This window comes from Microcaecilia unicolor, unplaced genomic scaffold (assembly GCF_901765095.1).
Source record: "Microcaecilia unicolor unplaced genomic scaffold, aMicUni1.1, whole genome shotgun sequence".
Taxonomy (NCBI): domain Eukaryota; kingdom Metazoa; phylum Chordata; class Amphibia; order Gymnophiona; family Siphonopidae; genus Microcaecilia; species Microcaecilia unicolor.
The window spans coordinates 53,374-72,680 of NW_021963131.1; the positions used below are offsets into that span (position 1 = coordinate 53,374).

The 19,307-nt window shown below is 49.5% G+C and overlaps 1 protein-coding gene across 1 annotated transcript in view; it reads right to left on the bottom strand.

Moving 5' to 3' along the window:
- The window catches only part of LOC115458977 (latent-transforming growth factor beta-binding protein 4-like), an 80,422-nt gene that overhangs the window by 42,473 nt on the left and 18,642 nt on the right, over positions 1-19,307 (bottom strand). The window contains exons 4-5 of the mRNA XM_030188838.1: positions 4,553-4,672; positions 246-371 (exon numbers count right to left, since the gene is read on the bottom strand). Coding sequence (XP_030044698.1) covers positions 246-371; positions 4,553-4,672 — 246 coding nt within the window. The remainder of the gene's footprint in view (positions 1-245; positions 372-4,552; positions 4,673-19,307) is intronic.

Below are 19,307 nucleotides of genomic sequence, written 5' to 3' on the forward strand. Positions count from 1 at the left end.
GTTTATAATAAAATATTAATTTATACAAGTCGGAGAGGCTGGATTAGCACTGAAGGCAAAGTTCTAATACAACATTTTTCATTACAAGAATATATACCATAATGACTAAAAGCTTGGGGCTTTCCAGGGCTAGTGATGTTTTCAAAATCATTAGATCATAATTTTCCTCTTCTCTTTCTACACCTCCCGCCACAATCCTTAAATCTGTTCTCTAGTTGACTTCTGGCCTCTGCTACCACACTCACCTGCGCAGTGGGTCCCATCACTATTTAGTCGGTAGCCTGAATGGCATTCACATCGGTACGAGCCATCTGTATTGATGCAGCGGCCCCCAGAACCACAAGCTGCCTCAGTCTGACATTCGTTGATGTCTGCAAGGAAAAGGAACATACACAGCTCAGTCAACTAGAGAGGTGCTGCCATCTGGCCAGCCAGATCAAGGAAGGAAAAATTATTTCTTACCTGGTAGTTTTCTCTCCATTAGTTCTAACTAGAGAGTGACATGGGGACAAAATTTGTCTCCATCCCCGCCCCGTCCCTGTGGGTTCTGTCTCCATCCCTGCCCCGTCCCCACCCCGTTCCTACAGGCTCTGTCCCCGTCCTGTCCCCACAGGCTCTGTCCTCATCTGCTAAAGCCTTGAACATTTATGATTTTATATTTAAATCTTTTTATTAAAGTATAAAAGGAACAATATGCTAAGCAACTGTTGTGTATAAATTACAAATAGAGAATAATAATAATAATGAGCAGCTATAATAACCCTCCTTCCCACCACCACCCTCTACCTTTCCAACCCCAACAATAGACAATTTCTACTACACCAAGGAATCCTAATTCACACTGTTAAAACGTCCAGGGGTATAAAATATAACCCGTTCTATATGCCCTAGAGGGGAAAAATATGTCCTATAAAGTACTGTTACGGTTTTTTAATCTGTGGATAAATAAAAAGTCATCAACAATCTCAGGATTCAATCTAGCTCTCCTGTCTTCCACAGTCTTTCCTGGAATAGAAGTTGTCTTCTTAGAAGATGTGCTGGTAGTAGCAGGATGTACAGGATCCCCCATACAAATTTTGCTAGTTGTGGCCACCATGTTTGCTTGTTTTAAAAAAAAAAATCAAAATATCTTTGTAGGCATCACTCAAACATAAATAACAGTCCAGTTCATTAACAGGCTTCAAAGTAGAAAATGACACGGGGACTCTGTGGGCTCTGTCCTCATCCCCGCCCCATCCCCGTGGGATCTTTCCCCATCTCCACCCCTTCCCCGTGGGATCTGTCCCCGCCCCCATCCCTGCGGCTACTGCGGTTCCCCGTCCCCATGTCATTCTCTAGTTCTAACAGATCAATCCAGAGACTTATGGGTTATGTCCACCTACCAGCAGGTGGAGATAGAGAGAATGCTAGAACTCTGCCATATAACCACCTGTGCAATAGCTTCACTACTGGTAACAAAGCAGCTAGATAACATGCAGAGAAAGAATGCATCTCCTGCTTCTGTAGAAACATAATCGACCAGGCAATCAAGGGATACCCAAAGGGGGTGGCCCAGCAGACATCATCCCTCGCCATTGAGCTCCAATCTGAGACAAACTATACGGTTAACCTGGATTTCTAGCAGTGTGTGTATTTTCATATACAACTGATTAAACAATGTCTGCAAATAACCCCCTGCTAGCAACTACAGAGGGAAGGAACCCTATATATACCAGACAGAAGCAGACTGATCTATTGGGACTAATGGAAAGAAAATTACCAGGTAAGAAATAATTTTTCCTTCCATGACATCCCATAGATCAATCCAGAGACTTGTGGGATATATCAAAGCAGTCCTCAAGTAGGGTAGGACATGGCAACCCCAGCCTCCAGGACTGAGGCACCAAAGGCCGAATTGCCACAGGCAAACACATCCAATCTATAATGCTTCAGAAGCTCAAGTCGTGCACTTACAGATCTCATCAATAGAGATCAACTGCGACTCTGCAAAGGAAGTGGACTGGGCCCTTGTGGAATGAGCCCTAAGATTCAACTGCGGTGTCTTATCCGGGAAAAATGGAGCATCAGCCCATTCCTGCTCCCCCTGCTCCAAATCCTGCTCCCGCCTCGGCAACCACCTCCACGACCCCAAAAACTGCTAAGAGCTCCGACATGCCAAAAGTGGCAGCTACAGGAGGGCTCAGGGAATTGGCACAGCGGGATGCAGAGCTTGTCATTTCTAGGATGAGAGGGTCAGAGCTGGCTCAAGACATGGACCAGATGAGCACTCGCTCAGGGTGCCAACCCTCAAGGGCACTGAATCCTGCTTCACTGGCTCCCCTCCAGTTGCCAAATACCTGCTCCTCCAGCTAGTGGCAGTGTCTCCCACCCCTCTAGCATATCTCATCTCCCTCCTTTCCATCCCCAGGTCCAGCAACCACCCCCCACCTCTCTGAAGTCACCCCCGATCTACCTTTAAACTTGTTTTCCCCCTCCTGAGCACCAACAGTGTTTCACATAACACTGCCTGCATCGGCCATGGTGTCTTCTCTCTGCCGCATCCTGGCCCCTTGGACGTAACTTCCTGTTGCTGCTGGGGTGCAGAATAGGGAAGACCAGAGCAGTTTTATGTGAAATGCTATTGCTGCCAGTACTTGGGAGGGAAAAAATACATTTAAAGGTAGACTGGGGGAGTGGGGGTTGAGGGGAGGAAAGAGATAGGGAGAGATGTTTGGCTCTGGGGCAGAGGGGAGGGAGAGATGTTGCACCCAGACCTAGAGGTGGAGAAGAGGGAGGAAGAGATGCTAGAAAACTGGAGGAAGAATGGAGAGATGTTGGACCTGAAGGCACATGTCCAGCATATTTGTTTACTTTATTTTCTTTTCAACTGTCTCCTACTTCTCAAGCTGGGGATTTCTGTCTTCTTTATTTTCCCTCATTTTCAGGGGTTAAGTACAAAAAATTTTTAGTGGCATCTTTTTCTTATCAAGCAGTCCATATTTGGTGCTCTTTGCCTACTGAACTCAGGATTAAGCCTTCTTTTCTTTTTGTAAGACTTACTTGTTCCAGAAATCATATTTTTAAATATAAATCAATGCTTTTTTCCTTTTGTTATCCACTTTGAACCTAAGCTATGGGAGTTGGCGGACTACAAGCATCATATATCACAGTGGTTCCCAAACCTGGTCCTGTAAGTACCCCAGTCAATCAGGTTTTCAGGATATCCACAATGAATATTCATGAGATAAATTTGCATGCAGTGGAGGCAGTGCATGCAAATTTCTCTCATGAATATTCATTGTGGGTATCCTGAACACTTGACTGGCTGGGGTGCCTCCAGGAACAGGTTTGGGGACAAATTCTGTGCCCACCCACCTTGGGCTCAGGCCTACCCACAATCGGCCATTTAGCTATGCCCCTGTTTTTCAGTACAGGGGGAGTTTCATCTCTTATTTCTCTGGTGATGTACTGCATGCAGAATATGGCTTATTGGAGGTTCAATTTAATGTGTGTATACATTTCTGTTTTTAATTTGTGGTCACTTATTCTGTACTCTCTGAGGGCTATCTATGTTCTAAGTTTGTGACTGAGACCAGGTATTCTGTTAGCAGGATATTCTATGTAGGGATGTTCAGTAATCAACTTGTTTAGTTTTTCCAGTGGTGAAATTGACCCCTAGCGGCAAGATTGCAATACTATCATTGGGGGGTTCAAGCTGCCATATAGGGGCTTTTTTTCTCTTATATGGCAGCTTGAACCCCCTAGTGATGTAATTGTGAAGGCGGCAGCCAGCAGGGCAAGAGCGAGTGAGGGTCAATCCTCCTCTCGTCATCCCTAGGATCCCTGGGGTAAGTTGGTGTTAAGCAGGCAGGCTGGTTGGGTAGAAGGGAGCTGATGTGGGGGAGTGCTGAGGAAGGGGATTCACCCTGATATGTGTGTGTGGAGGAGGGGGAACGCTGATGCTGGAGGTGGGCACTGAAGCAAAAGTTGGCTCAGGGAACCACGGTCCACTGAGCTGGTCCTGGAGAGGGCTCAGTGAACGGGGCACAGAGAAATAGTACCTGTCACCCCTTGGACTACAGGGTTCAAAAGATGGGCAAAGGAATACATAGCATCACTAACTTCTGAACTCTCTCTGTCCCGGTGCCATATTGATTACCATTGCTCTCTCTCTTTTTCCCTTCCTTGCTTTTACCCTCTCTCTCTTATGCTTCTAAGACATTGATTACTTGTTGTGTGTTTATTTAGACTGTTGTAAGCCACATTGGGCCTGCCCGTGGGTGGGAAATTGTGGGATATAAATGCTGTAAATAAATAAATAGCCTGCCACTTCTAGGACTGGAGGGCTCATGGATGGAGATACCGCTAGAGAGTTTGCCACCTCTAAGATGAGAAGGCTTAGGGAATAGACACAGGATACAGAACTTGTCATCTCAAGGACAGGAGATTTCAGTGGATGAATAGCTCACTATGTTCCACGTACAAATCAAAACCTCACACCATCACTACCTGGAACTGGCACTCCTGACTCCGATCAATCCTAGTGCTTCCTTGGGTTTTCATAATTTCCTACCTGAACATTTCCGGTTGTGGAGTCGATATCCAGCCTGGCATGGACGGCACTGGAAGGCTCCAGCTGTGTTCACACACTCTTGCCCAGGGCATGATGAAGGGTTTTCACACTCATTGATATCTGGGGAAAAAAATAAAAAAAACAATATTAAGTCTTGTGCTTGTAAAAGCTACACCTCCTTCCTGCACTTAAAAATCCCTCCTCAGAGGAGTTCAAGGGTTTCCACGTGTGTACCTTTCAGTTTCAGATATGATTAAAAAAAACATATCCTCTTTCTTTGTTCCAGTATTAGTGTGATTTTAAACTAAATCAGAAGGTTGATGTTCTAAGCAGTTATGCAGTCAATATTAGATCCTGGCTGCACAAGTGCTTTATTTTTTAAATTTCCTACGGCAAATGGATATTTTTTTTCTGCACTTATCAAATGCAGCCAAAAAGTTCCTTTTTAAGGTGAGGAAAGACCAGGGTCATTTTGGGGGCAGGGCCAATTGTTCCAAGTTGGCCTCCATCCTTTCAGAAGGAATGCAGCTAAGCTGTTCCGACAAATTGGGTGAAGGGCTGGCTTATGGTGTACATGGCTCACAGTGGTCCGAGGGCAAAATGCTGATGTTCTTCAGTGATAAAATATAGCACAAAATGTGCACCAGGAGCTCACTGACAGCAAAAGGCAAAAGGAAGAAGCCACCTTATTTCACATTTTAATGCATATTGTTTGTGTGCTACAATTATTTCTGATGCAGGAAGGGTTTTTATCATTGACAACATTTGTGAATCTTTTCCAAAAATGGGGAAACCATAGAACTAGAGAACATGATATGAAGCTTCAAGGGGGGAGAAACTGAAAATACCTCTTCACAGAGAGGAAGGTGGATACCTGGAATCCTGTTCTGCGGGAAGTGGTAAGGATGAAAACCAGGAAGAAATTCAAAAAGGCATGGGATATATACAGAGGAACCCTATATGGGAACAGGATGGAATAAAAATATTTGGGTCGATAGTCAAAAACGATTTAAGCAGCCAGGAGAGGCTCCTGGCCAGTTAAATCGTTTGTGTGAGGCTATATGCTGACATCCAGCAACACTTAAGTGGTTCAGAACTCTGCTGCACGTCTTATCTTCTGCCTGGACCGATATACTCATATCACCCCTCTCCTCAAGTCACTTCACTGGCTTACAATCAGGTACCGCATACAGTTCAAGCTTCTGCTACTAACCTACAAATGCACTCGATCTGCAGCCCCTCCTTACCTCTCAACCCTCAGCTCCCCTTACGTTCCTACCCGTAACCTCCGCTCTCAAGACAAATCCCTCCTTTCAGTACCCTTCTCCACCACCGCCAACTCCAGGCTCCGCCCTTTCTGCCTTGCCTCACCCCATGCGTGGAACTCCCTGAGCCCATATGCCAGGCCCCCTTCCCTGCCCATCTTCAAATCATTGCTCAAAACCCACCTCTTCAATGTCGCTTTCGGCACCTAACCACACCACATCTACTCAGGAAACCTAGACTGCCCCAACTTGACATTTCGTCCTTTAGACTGTAAGCTCCTTTGAGCAGGGACCGTCCTTCCTTGTTAATTTGTACAGCGCTGCATAACCCTAGTAGCGCTCTAGAAATGTTAAGTAGTAGTAGTGCTGACATTCAGCACTAACCACTAAAGCCGTAGCTGGCTATTTTGCGGGCGGTCCAGGGGTGGAGTCAGCACGTACATGGTTAAGTGCCAATATCCAGCAATTAACTGCCTAAGGGGCCCTTTTATCAAACTGCGGTAAAGAGGGCCCTGCGCTAGTGGTGGAGGCTGTTTATACTTGAGCAGGTAAAAGGCGAAAAAAAAAGAAAGACATGGCCATGCGGTAAGATTGCTTTTACCGCATGGCCATGCAGGGGAGGAGAAACGCACTTACTGCCATTCATTGATGTGGCAGTAAGAACTTCCGCGTTAACCTGGTGGTAACCGGGTAACCCCCTGCGGAAATATTTTTTGAATATTTCCGCTAGAGCTGGAAATGCCACATGCTGGGGATGGAACTACCACCAGTGCCCATGTTGGCCCGGTGGTAGCTCTAGATTGGCGTGCAGTAAGTCTTTATGCAGTATCAGTTAGGCAGTTAAGTGCTGAATATCACAGTTAACTGCATAACAGATAGCCAGCCACACAAACCAAATATTCAGTGCCGGTACCTGGGCATGGCCTGGCACTGAATATTGGGACTTAAAGCTGGCAATGTATACAAAAATGCTCACTGCTTCTGTCTGAATATTTACCCCATAGAATATTTCCACTCAAAGTGAAACCTAAATGACTCACACACAAAGAAAAGGAGCATGAAGAGAAGAGGGTAACCTGTATGGAGCGGCAGGTACAACCCTAATAAAGAGGGAGGGTAACCTGCATGGGGCGGCAGGTACAACCCTAACAACAAAGAGGGAGAGTAACCTGCATGGGGCGGCAGGTACAACCCTATCAACAAAGAGGGAGGGTAACCTGCATGGAGCAGCAGGTACAACCCTCCTAACAACAAAGAGGGAGGGAGGGTAACTTGCATGGGGTGGCAGATACAATCCTAACAAAGAGGGAGGGTAACCTGCATGGGGCAGCAGGTACAACCCTAACAACAGAGAGGGAGGGTAACCTGCATGGAGCAGCAGGTACAACCCTCCTAACAACAAAGAGGGAGGGAGGGTAACTTGCATGGGGTGGCAGATACAATCCTAACAAAGAGGGAGGGTAACCTGCATGGGGCAGCAGGTACAACCCTAACAACAGAGAGGGAGGGTAACCTGCATGGAGCAGCAGGTACAACCCTCCTAACAACAAAGAGGGAGGGAGGGTAACTTGCATGGGGTGGCAGGTACAACCCTAACAACAGAGAGGGAGGGTAACCTGCATGGAGCAGTAGGTACAACCCTAACAACAAAGAGGGAGGATAACTTGCATGGGGCAGAAGGTACAACCCTAACAAAGAGGGTTGGTAAACTGCATGGGGCAGCAGGTACAACCCTAACAACAGAGAGGGAGGGTAACCTGCATGGAGCAGCAGGTACAACCCTCCTAACAACAAAGAGGGAGGGAGGGTAACTTGCATGGGGTGGCAGGTACAACCCTAACAACAGAGAGGGAGGGTAACCTGCATGGAGCAGTAGGTACAACCCTAACAACAAAGAGGGAGGGTAACCTGCATGGAGCAGTAGGTACAACCCTAACAACAAAGAGGGAGGATAACTTGCATGGGGCAGAAGGTACAACCCTAACAAAGAGGGTTGGTAAACTGCATGGGGCAGCAGGTACAACCCTAACAACAGAGAGGGAGGGTAACCTGCATGGAGCAGCAGGTACAACCCTCCCAACAACAAAGAGGGAGGGAGGGGAACTTGCATGGGGTGGCAGGTACAACCCTAACAACAGAGAGGGAGGGTAACCTGCATGGAGCAGTAGGTACAACCCTAACAACAAAGAGGGAGGATAACTTGCATGGGGCAGAAGGTACAACCCTAACAAAGAGGGTTGGTAAACTGCATGGGGCAGCAGGTACAACCCTAACAACAGAGAGGGAGGGTAACCTGCATGGAGCAGCAGGTACAACCCTCCTAACAACAAAGAGGGAGGGAGGGTAACTTGCATGGGGTGGCAGGTACAACCCTAACAACAGAGAGGGAGGGTAACCTGCATGGAGCAGTAGGTACAACCCTAACAACAAAGAGGGAGGGTAACCTGCATGGAGCAGTAGGTACAACCCTAACAACAAAGAGGGAGGATAACTTGCATGGGGCAGAAGGTACAACCCTAACAAAGAGGGTTGGTAAACTGCATGGGGCAGCAGGTACAACCCTAACAACAGAGAGGGAGGGTAACCTGCATGGAGCAGCAGGTACAACCCTCCTAACAACAAAGAGGGAGGGAGGGTAACTTGCATGGGGTGGCAGGTACAACCCTAACAACAGAGAGGGAGGGTAACCTGCATGGAGCAGTAGGTACAACCCTAACAACAAAGAGGGAGGGTAACCTGCATGGAGCAGTAGGTACAACCCTAACAACAAAGAGGGAGGATAACTTGCATGGGGCAGAAGGTACAACCCTAACAAAGAGGGTTGGTAAACTGCATGGGGCAGAAGGTACAACCCTAACAACAAAGAGGGTGGGTAAACTGCATGGAGCGACAGGTGCAACAGGTGCAACCCTGGCCACCATTCTCAGCAGACTGGATGGATCATGCTGGTCTTTATCTGCCATCATTTGCTATGTTACAATGCAAAATGCTTTTTAAGTTTAGTGCATATTCCATGCAAAGACATGCAAAAGAGCTGCATAAGGAATTGCTTCCAAATGCTAGGAAGTGCAGCTAAACTTAAACTTCACTTCCTAGCACTGATTATTATCTTGAACCCTAGAGGTGAAGTAACATTTTTAACCTTAACTTATTTCAATGGAAGTAAGTGGGAATAAGAAAAATGGCTTTATACAGACCAAAACGCACTAAAATCTCGGTCCCTGACCCTGTCATCTGGAACACTATTGTGACCCCTGATGCAGGAGGCTCCTTCTGCTGAAACACGGGTCTGTGGCAGGTCCTTCTCTTAGTGCTTTGATTAGAGGAATTTTCAAGCAACATCTTCGAGTTGGCTCGTCATTTGGTCAACCTATACTCTCTCCTGGTACTTGTGACCTGGTTTGACAACTGTTGGAAGCAGGATACTGGGCTAGATGGACCACTGATCTGACCCAGAATGGGCATTCTTATGTTCTTATGGTTTGGTTTGTATTTCCATAGAGGTTTCTTTCCTGTTTTTTTGTGCCCTTCACTCCTGAATCCAGGACTCTCTCTGACCTGGGATCTCCAAGACAGAGGCTAGAGAGTGTCACAAGTCACTTCTTTCTTACCCACTAAGCCTCCTCCTTAATGCACTCTATTCAGCTCTGCTACCCATTAAGCCAAACCCCAAATGGATATCCATTTATATACAGTGGTGGAAATAAGTATTTGATCCCTTGCTGATTTTGTAAGTGTGCCCACTGACAAAGACATGAGCAGCCCATAATTGAAGGGTAGGTTATTGGTAACAGTGAGAGATAGCACATCACAAATTAAATCCGGAAAATCACATTGTGGAAAGTATATGAATTTATTTGCATTCTGCAGAGGGAAATAAGTATTTAATCCCTCTGGCAAACAAGACCTAATACTTGGTGGCAAAACCCTTGTTGGCAAGCACAGCGGTCAGACGTCTTCTGTAGTTGATGATGAGGTTTGCACACATGTCAGGAGGAATTTTGGTCCACTCCTCTTTGCAGATCATCTCTAAATCATTAAGAGTTCTGGGCTGTCGCTTGGCAACTCGCAGCTTCAGCTCCCTCCATAAGTTTTCAATGGGATTAAGGTCTGGTGACTGGCTAGGCCACTCCATGACCCTAATGTGCTTCTTCCTGAGCCACTCCTTTGTTGCCTTGGCTGTATGTTTTGGGTCATTGTCGTGCTGGAAGACCCAGCCACGACCCATTTTTAAGGCCCTGGCGGAGGGAAGGAGGTTGTCACTCAGAATTGTACGGTACATGGCCCCATCCATTCTCCCATTGATGCGGTGAAGTAGTCCTGTGCCCTTAGCAGAGAAACACCCCCAAAACATAACATTTCCACCTCCATGCTTGACAGTGGGGACGGTGTTCTTTGGGTCATAGGCAGCATTTCTCTTCCTCCAAACACGGCGAGTTGAGTTCATGCCAAAGAGCTCAATTTTTGTCTCATCTGACCACAGCACCTTCTCCCAATCACTCTCGGCATCATCCAGGTGTTCACTGGCAAACTTCAGACGGGCCGTCACATGTGCCTTCCGGAGCAGGGGGACCTTGCGAGCACTGCAGGATTGCAATCCGTTATGTCGTAATGTGTTACCAATGGTTTTCGTGGTGACAGTGGTCCCAGCTGCCTTGAGATCATTGACAAGTTCCCCCCTTGTAGTTGTAGGCTGATTTCTAACCTTCCTCATGATCAAGGATACCCCACGAGGTGAGATTTTGCGTGGAGCCCCAGATCTTTGTCGATTGACAGTCATTTTGTACTTCTTCCATTTTCTTACTATGGCACCAACAGTTGTCTCCTTCTCGCCCAGCGTCTTACTGATGGTTTTGTAGCCCATTCCAGCCTTGTGCAGGTGTATGATCTTGTCCCTGACATCCTTAGACAGCTCCTTGCTCTTGGCCATTTTGTAGAGGTTAGAGTCTGACTGATTCACTGAGTCTGTGGACAGGTGTCTTTCATACAGGTGACCATTGCCGACAGCTGTCTGTCATGCAGGTAACGAGTTGATTTGGAGCATCTACCTGGTCTGTAGGGGCCAGATCTCTTACTGGTTGGTGGGGGATCAAATACTTATTTCCCTCTGCAGAATGCAAATAAATTCATATACTTTCCACAATGTGATTTTCCGGATTTAATTTGTGATGTGCTATCTCTCACTGTTACCAATAACCTACCCTTCAATTATGGGCTGCTCATGTCTTTGTCAGTGGGCACACTTACAAAATCAGCAAGGGATCAAATACTTATTTCCACCACTGTATCTACCCACTGGCCCCAAACCCACTATACACCAAACTGGCTACCTAATCAATTTTAGGTTAAAGTGAGGTGCATTAATGGGTTAAGGGTTTCACTGGTGGGGGAGGGGGTACAGATTATGACCTCCTAAATCTAGTCACGCACTGGAATGATTCCAAAACCTTTGAAATTAGGGCTGCATTTCAATGAAGATTTTAATAGCGATTAATTGCATGATTAAAGGTATGTTATTTTTTCCCCACTGCAGCTCCTTGTGACTCTGCAAGTCACTTAACTGGAACAAAAGTAAATAACATATTTTGAATTGCGTGATTTAATCGCATAATTAATTGCACTGAAAATTTTTAATCAATATGCAGCCCTAAAGAAATTAAAGAATAAAAAGTAATGAAAAGATAAGAACTACAAAATACAAATTGACAAATTACATATTAAAGAATCTAAAACAGCATGCAGAATAGCTATAAACAGCCTTACAGGTCTCACAGCCTACTTCACAAATGCAGCCCTACTAGAAATACCTTAACCACTTACATACCCCCACTGCTCCCTAAACCCACAACATATCCCAATGAACCTTAAAGCGAATGCTACATACCTGTAGAAGGTATTCTCCGAGGACAGCAGGCTGATTGTTCTCACTGATGGGTGACGTCCACGGCAGCCCCTCCAATCGGAAACTTCACTAGCAAAGTCCTTTGCTAGCCCTCGCGCGCCCGCGCGCACCGCGCATGCGCGGCCGTCTTCCCGCCCGAAACCGGCTCGAGCCGGCCAGTCCAGTATGTAGCAAGACAATACACTTCAAGGGAAGACACAACTCCAAAGGGGAGGCGGGCGGGTTTGTGAGAACAATCAGCCTGCTGTCCTCGGAGAATACCTTCTACAGGTATGTAGCATTCGCTTTCTCCGAGGACAAGCAGGCTGCTTGTTCTCACTGATGGGGTATCCCTAGCCCCCAGGCTCACTCAAAACAACAACATTGGTCAATTGGGCCTCGCAACGGCGAGGACATAACTGAGATTGACCTAAAAAATTTACCAACTAACTGAGAGTGTAGCCTGGAACAGAACAAACAGGGCCCTCGGGGGGTGGAGTTGGATCCTAAAGCCCAAACAGGTTCTGAAGAACTGACTGCCCGAACCGACTGTCGCGTCGGGTATCCTGCTGCAGGCAGTAATGAGATGTGAATGTGTGGACAGATGACCACGTCGCAGCTTTGCAAATTTCCTCCATGGTGGCTGACTTCAAGTGGGCTACCGACGCTGCCATGGCTCTAACATTATGAGCCGTGACATGACCCTCAAGAGCCAGCCCAGCCTGGGCGTAAGTGAAGGAAATGCAATCTGCTAGCCAATTGGATATGGTGCGTTTCCCTACAGCCACTCCCCTCTTGTTGGGATCAAAAGAAACAAACAATTGGGCGGACTGTCTGTGGGGCTGTGTCCGCTCCAGATAGAAGGCCAATGCTCTCTTGCAGTCCAATGTGTGCAGCTGACGTTCAGCAGGGCAGGAATGAGGACGGGGAAAGAATGTTGGCAAGACAATTGACTGGTTCAGATGGAACTCCGACACAACCTTTGGCAGAAACTTAGGGTGAGTGCGGAGGACTACTCTGTTGTGATGAAATTTGGTGTAAGGGGCCTGGGCTACCAGGGCCTGAAGCTCACTGACTCTACGAGCCGAGGTAACTGCCACCAAGAAAATGACCTTCCAGGTCAAGTACTTCGGATGGCAGGAATTCAGTGGCTCGAAAGGAGGTTTCATCAGCTGGGTGAGAACGACATTGAGATCCCATGACACTGTAGGAGGCTTGACAGGGGGCTTTGACAAAAGCAAACCTCTCATGAAGCGAACAACTAAAGGCTGTCCTGAGATCGGCTTACCTTCCACTTGGTAATGGTATGCACTGATTGCACTAAGGTGAACCCTTACGGAGTTGGTCTTCAGACCAGACTCAGACAAGTGGAGAAGGTATTCAAGCAGGGTCTGTGTAGGACAAGAGCGAGGATCTAGGGCCTTGCTGTCACACCAGACGGCAAACCTCCTCCAATGAAAGAAGTAACTTCTCTTAGTGGAGTCTTTCCTGGAAGCAAGCAAGATGCGGGAGACACCCTCTGGCAGACCCAAAGAGGCAAAGTCTACGCCCTCAACATCCAGGCCGTGAGAGCCAGGGACTGGAGGTTGGGATGCAGAAGAGCCCCTTCGTCCTGCGTGATGAGGGTCGGAAAACACTCCAATCTCCACGGTTCTTCGGAGGATAACTCCAGAAGAAGAGGGAACCAGATCTGACGCGGCCAAAAGGGAGCAATCAGAATCATGGTGCCTCGGTCTTGCTTGAGTTTCAACAAAGTCTTCCCCACCAGAGGAATGGGAGGATAAGCATACAGCAGACCTTCCCCCCAATCCAGGAGGAAGGCATCCGACGCCAGTCTGCCGTGGGCCTGAAGCCTGGAACAGAACTGAGGGACCTTGTGGTTCACTTGAGATGCGAAGAGATCCACCAGGGGGGTGCCCCACGCCTGGAAGATCTGTCGCACCACACGGGAATTGAGCGACCACTCGTGAGGTTGCATAATCCTGCTCAACCTGTCGGCCAGACTGTTGTTTACGCCTGCCAGATATGTGGCTTGGAGCACCATGCCTTGACGGCGAGCCCAGAGCCACATGCTGACGGCTTCCTGACACAGGGGGCGAGATCCGGTGCCCCCCTGCTTGTTGACATAGTACATGGCAACCTGATTGTCTGTCTGAATTTGGATAATTTGGTGGGACAGCCGATCTCTGAAAGCCTTCAGAGCGTTCCAGATCGCTCGCAACTCCAGAAGATTGATCTGTAGATCGCTTTCTTGGAGGGACCACCTTCCTTGGGTGTGAAGCCCATCGACATGAGCTCCCCATCCCAGGAGAGACGCATCCGTGGTCAGCACTTTTTGAGGCTGAGGAATTTGGAAGGGACGTCCCAGAGTCAAATTGGAGCAAATCGTCCACCAATACAGGGATTCGAGAAAACTCGTGGACAGGTGGATCACGTCCTCTAGACCCCCGGCGGCCTGATACCACTGGGAGGCTAGGGTCCATTGAGCAGATCTCATGTGAAGGCGGGCCATGGGAGTCACATGAACTGTGGAGGCCATGTGGCCCAGCAATCTCAACATCTGCCGAGCTGTGATCTGCTGGGACGCTCGTACCCGCGAGACGAGGGACAACAAGTTGTTGGCCCTCGCCTCTGGGAGATAGGCGCGAGCCGTCCGAGAATCCAGCAGGGCTCCGATGAATTCGAGTTTCTGCACTGGGAGAAGATGGGACTTTGGGTAATTTATCACAAACCCCAGTAGCTCCAGGAGGCGAATAGTCATCTGCATGGACTGCAGGGCTCCTGCCTCGGATGTGTTCTTCACCAGCCAATCGTCGAGATATGGGAACACGTGCACCCCCAGCCTGCGAAGCGCCGCTGCTACCACAGCTAGGCACTTTGTGAACACCCTGGGCGCAGAGGCGAGCCCAAAGGGTAGCACACAGTACTGGAAGTGGCGTGCGCCCAGCTGAAATCGCAGATACTGTCTGTGAGCTGGCAGTATCGGGATGTGTGTGTAGGCATCCTTCAAGTCCAGAGAGCATAGCCAATCGTTTTGCTGAATCATGGGGAGAAGGGTGCCCAGGGAAAGCATCCTGAACTTTTCTTTTACGAGATATTTGTTCAGGGCCCTTAGGTCTAGGATGGGACGCATCCCCCCTGTTTTCTTTTCCACAAGGAAGTACCTGGAATAGAACCCCAGCCCTTCTTGCCCGGATGGCACGGGCTCGACCGCATTGGCGCTGAGAAGGGCGGAGAGTTCCTCTGCAAGTACCTGCTTGTGCTGGAAGCTGTAGGACTGAGCTCCCGGTGGACAATTTGGAGGTTGAGAGGCCAAATTGAGGGAGTATCCTTGCCGGACTATTTGGAGAACCCACTGATCGGAGGTTATGAGAGGCCACCTTTGGTGAAAAGCTTTCAACCTCCCTCCGACAGGCAGGTCGCCCGGCACTGACACTTGGGTGTCGGCTATGCTCTGCTGGAGCCAGTCAAAAGCTCGCCCCTTGCTTTTGCTGGGGAGCCGCGGGGCCTTGCTGATTCGCACGCTGCTGACGAGAGCGAGCGCGCTGGGGCTTAGCCTGGGCCGCAGGCTGTCGGGAAGGAGGATTGTACCTACGCTTGCCAGAAGTATAGGGAACAGTCTTCCTTCCCCCGAAAAATCGTCTACCTGTAGAGGTAGAAGCTGAAGGCTGCCGGCGGGCGAACTTGTCGAATGCGGTGTCCCGCTGGTGGAGAGACTCTACCACCTGCTCGACTTTTTCGCCAAAAATGTTATCCGCACGGCAAGGCAAGTCCGTAATCCGCTGCTGGACTCTATTCTCCAGGTCGGCGGCACGCAGCCATGAGAGCCTGCGCATCACCACACCTTGAGCAGCGGCCCTGGACGCAACATCAAAAGTGTCATAAACTCCTCTGGCCAGGAATTTTCTGCACGCCTTCAGCTGCCTGACCACCTCCTGAAAAGGCTTGGCTTGCTCAGGGGGAAGAGCATCAACCAAGCCCGCCAACTGCCGCACATTATTCCGCATGTGTATGCTCGTGTAGAGCTGGTAAGACTGGATCTTGGACACGAGCATAGAGGAATGGTAGGCCTTCCTCCCAAAGGAGTCTAAGGTTCTAGCGTCCTTGCCCGGGGGCGCCGAAGCATGTTCCCTAGAACTCTTAGCCTTCTTTAGGGCCAAATCCACAACTCCAGAGTCATGAGGCAACTGAGTGCGCATCAGCTCTGGGTCCCCATGGATCCGGTACTGGGACTCGATCTTCTTGGGAATGTGGGGATTAGTTAATGGTTTGGTCCAGTTCGCAAGCAATGTCTTCTTCAGGACATGGTGCAAGGGAACAGTGGACGCTTCCTTAGGTGGAGAAGGATAGTCCAGGAGCTCAAACATTTCAGCCCTGGGCTCGTCCTCCACAACCACCGGGAAGGGGATGGCCGTAGACATCTCCCGGACAAAGGAGGCAAAAGACAGACTCTCGGGAGGAGAAAGCTGTCTCTCAGGAGAGGGAGTGGGATCAGACGGAAGACCCCCAGACTCCTCGTCAGAGAAATATCTGGGATCTTCCTCTTCCTCCCACGAGGCCTCACCCTCGGTGTCAGACACAAGTTCACGGACCTGTGTCTGCAACCTCGCCCTGCTCGACTCCGTGGAACCCTGTCCACGATGGGGGCGTCGAGAGGTAGACTCCCTCGCCCGCATCGGCGAAGCTCCCTCCGCCGACGTAGTCGGGGAGCCTTCCTGGGAGGTGGCCGCGGTCGGTACCGCACGTGGTACCGACGTCGGGGACCTCAACCTGGGCGATGGGCCAGCCGGCGCCACGCTCGACGGTACCGGTGGCGCAAGCACCGCCGGTACCGGAGGGGTAGGGCGCAACAGCTCTCCCAGAATCTCTGGGAGAACGGCCCGGAGGCTCTCGTTTAGAGCGGCTGCAGAGAAAGGCTGAGGGGTCGATGCAGGCGTCGACGTCAGTACCTGTTCCGGGCGTGGAGGCTGTTCCGGGCTGTCCAGAGCGGAGCGCATCGACACCTCCTGAACAGAGGGTGAGCGGTCCTCTCGGTGCCGATGCCTGCTGGGTGCCGAATCCCTCGGCGACCCAGAGCTCTCGGTGCCGACACGGGGAGGAGACCGGTGTCGATGCTTCTTCGATTTCTTCCGAAGCATGTCACCGGAGCTCCCCGGCACCGACGAGGAGGACGTCGAATCCACCCGTCGCTTCCTCGGGGCCGAGACTGAAGAAGGTCGATCTCGGGGGGGCTGTACCGCAGGAGCCCTCAGGGTAGGCGGAGACCCACCCGAGGGCTCACCGCCACCAGCAGGGGAATGGACAGCCCTCACCTGCACTCCACCCGATGCACCACCGTCCGACGACATCAGCAGACGAGGTCCTGGTACCACCGACGTCGATGCAGCTATCCGATGTCTCGGCGCCGATGCAGAGGCCCGATGCCTCGATGCACTCGATGCAGGGGCGGCCGAGGAAGATGGTCTGGACGCTGACGACGTCGATGCACTCGAAGATCCCGGTGCCGATGCCGACGAAGAGCCCGAGAACAACACGTTCCACTGGGCTAGTCTCGCTACCTGAGTCCGCCTTTGAAGCAGGGAACACAGACTGCAGTTCTGAGGGCGGTGCTCGGCCCCCAGACACTGAAGACACGACGAGTGTCGATCAGTGAGCGAGATAACCCGGGCGCACTGGGTGCACTTCTTGAAGCCGCTGGAAGGCTTCGATGTCATGGGCGGAAAAATCACGCCGGCGAAATCAAAAGCCGAAATGGCGAAATTCGAAGCACCAAATTTAGAGGGAGAAAAAATCTCGACCGAGGCCGAAAAAAGGCCTACCCCGACGACGAAAGAAAACTTACCGGGGCAAAAAAGCTGGAAGTACGGGGAGGATTTACACGAAACCCGGCGGGGGGTTTCCGGAGCACTTCCCGACTATGACAAAACTTTCCCGAAGGAAAAAAACACGTTCAAACAATTGGACGCGCGAGGTCGACTTTCCGGGGCTCGACACGGCGAAAACACGACCGTACCGAGTGCGGACAAAAGAAGACTGGCCGGCTCGAGCCGGTTTCGGGCGGGAAGACGGCCGCGCATGCGCGGTGCGCGCGGGCGCGCGAGGGCTAGCAAAGGACTTTGCTAGTGAAGTTTCCGATTGGAGGGGCTGCCGTGGACGTCACCCATCAGTGAGAACAAGCAGCCTGCTTGTCCTCGGAGAAAACCCATTACCACTCATGTACCCCATTGGCACCAAACCCAATAACATAAGGCCAATCATCTGGACACTAAAAGCTTGTCCTATATGTCATCAGTTCGCTAGTTTAAAAAAGGAGCTTAGTAAACTAAAGGAGGAATTAGATACACTTAAAGCAGCTTCAAAGACTCCACAAAATCATACTGCTCAGAATCAAACCAAATTCACACCACTGCCTCAAAGGATAAAACCACCTAAAAATAGATGGTTCACAGTAGGCTCAGGCAGAGTTCGTTATGTGACACACAAGCATCCGCCCTCACAAGTGATGCCCCTACAGAATTCTTTTGCACCATTACAGCACTGTGATATGCCTGAAAATAGAACGGATGCAGAAGAAAAAGGAATGAAGGTGGAACAAAAAGATAGGAAGGTACCCAAAGGGTTAAGACACCCCCAAATCACTAAAACACATACCAGGAAATGTAGATGGAATGCAATTACCGCAAATGCTCACAGTCTAAGCAATAAAGTTCATGACCTTCAAGCCCTGATGGTGGAGGCAGACTTAGACATTGTTGCAATCACGAAGACGTGGCTAAATGGTTCCCATGAATGGGATGCAAACATACCAGGCTATAATCTATTTAGGAAGGATAGAGAGGGTCGTAAAGGTGGAGGAGTAGCTCTGTATGTGAGAAATGATATCACGGCGACTGAAATGACAGGGACCTGGGGAAAAGAAGAAGCGATATGGATCACCTTAAAAAGAGATGATAGAACCTCAGTCCATGTGGGTGTTGTCTACAGACCCCCGACACAACTGGAAGAACTAGATAGGGATCTGATCGCGGATATTCAAAAGTTAGGAAAGAAGAGGGAGGTGCTGTTGCTGGGAGATTTCAATCTGCCGGATGTAGATTGGAAGGTTCCATCGGCGAAATCGGAGAGAAGTAGACAGATCGTGGATGCTTTCCAAAGTGTTTTGCTCAAACAAATGGTGACGGAACCCACGAGGGAGGGAGCGACGCTGGATCTGGTGCTCACAAATGGGGATAGCGTGTCAAATGTCCGAGTGGGTGCCCACCTGGGCGGCAGTGACCATCAAACGGTTTGGTTTGATATGACTGCTGTAGTGGAGGGCAGCCACTCAAAACTCAAAGTCCTGGATTTCAAGCGTGCTGACTTTACTAAAATGGGGGAATACCTGAGGAAGGAGCTGATGGGCTGGGAGGAAGTACAAGAAGTGGAAGGACAGTGGTCCAGGCTGAAAGAAGCTATAAATAGGGTTACAAACCTTTATGTAAGGAAAGTAAATAAAAGCAAGAGAAAAAGGAAACCGATATGGTTCTCCAAGCAAGTGGCTGAGAAAATAAAGGCTAAAGAGTTGGCGTTCCAGAAATACACAAAAACTCAAGAACAGGAACACGGGAAG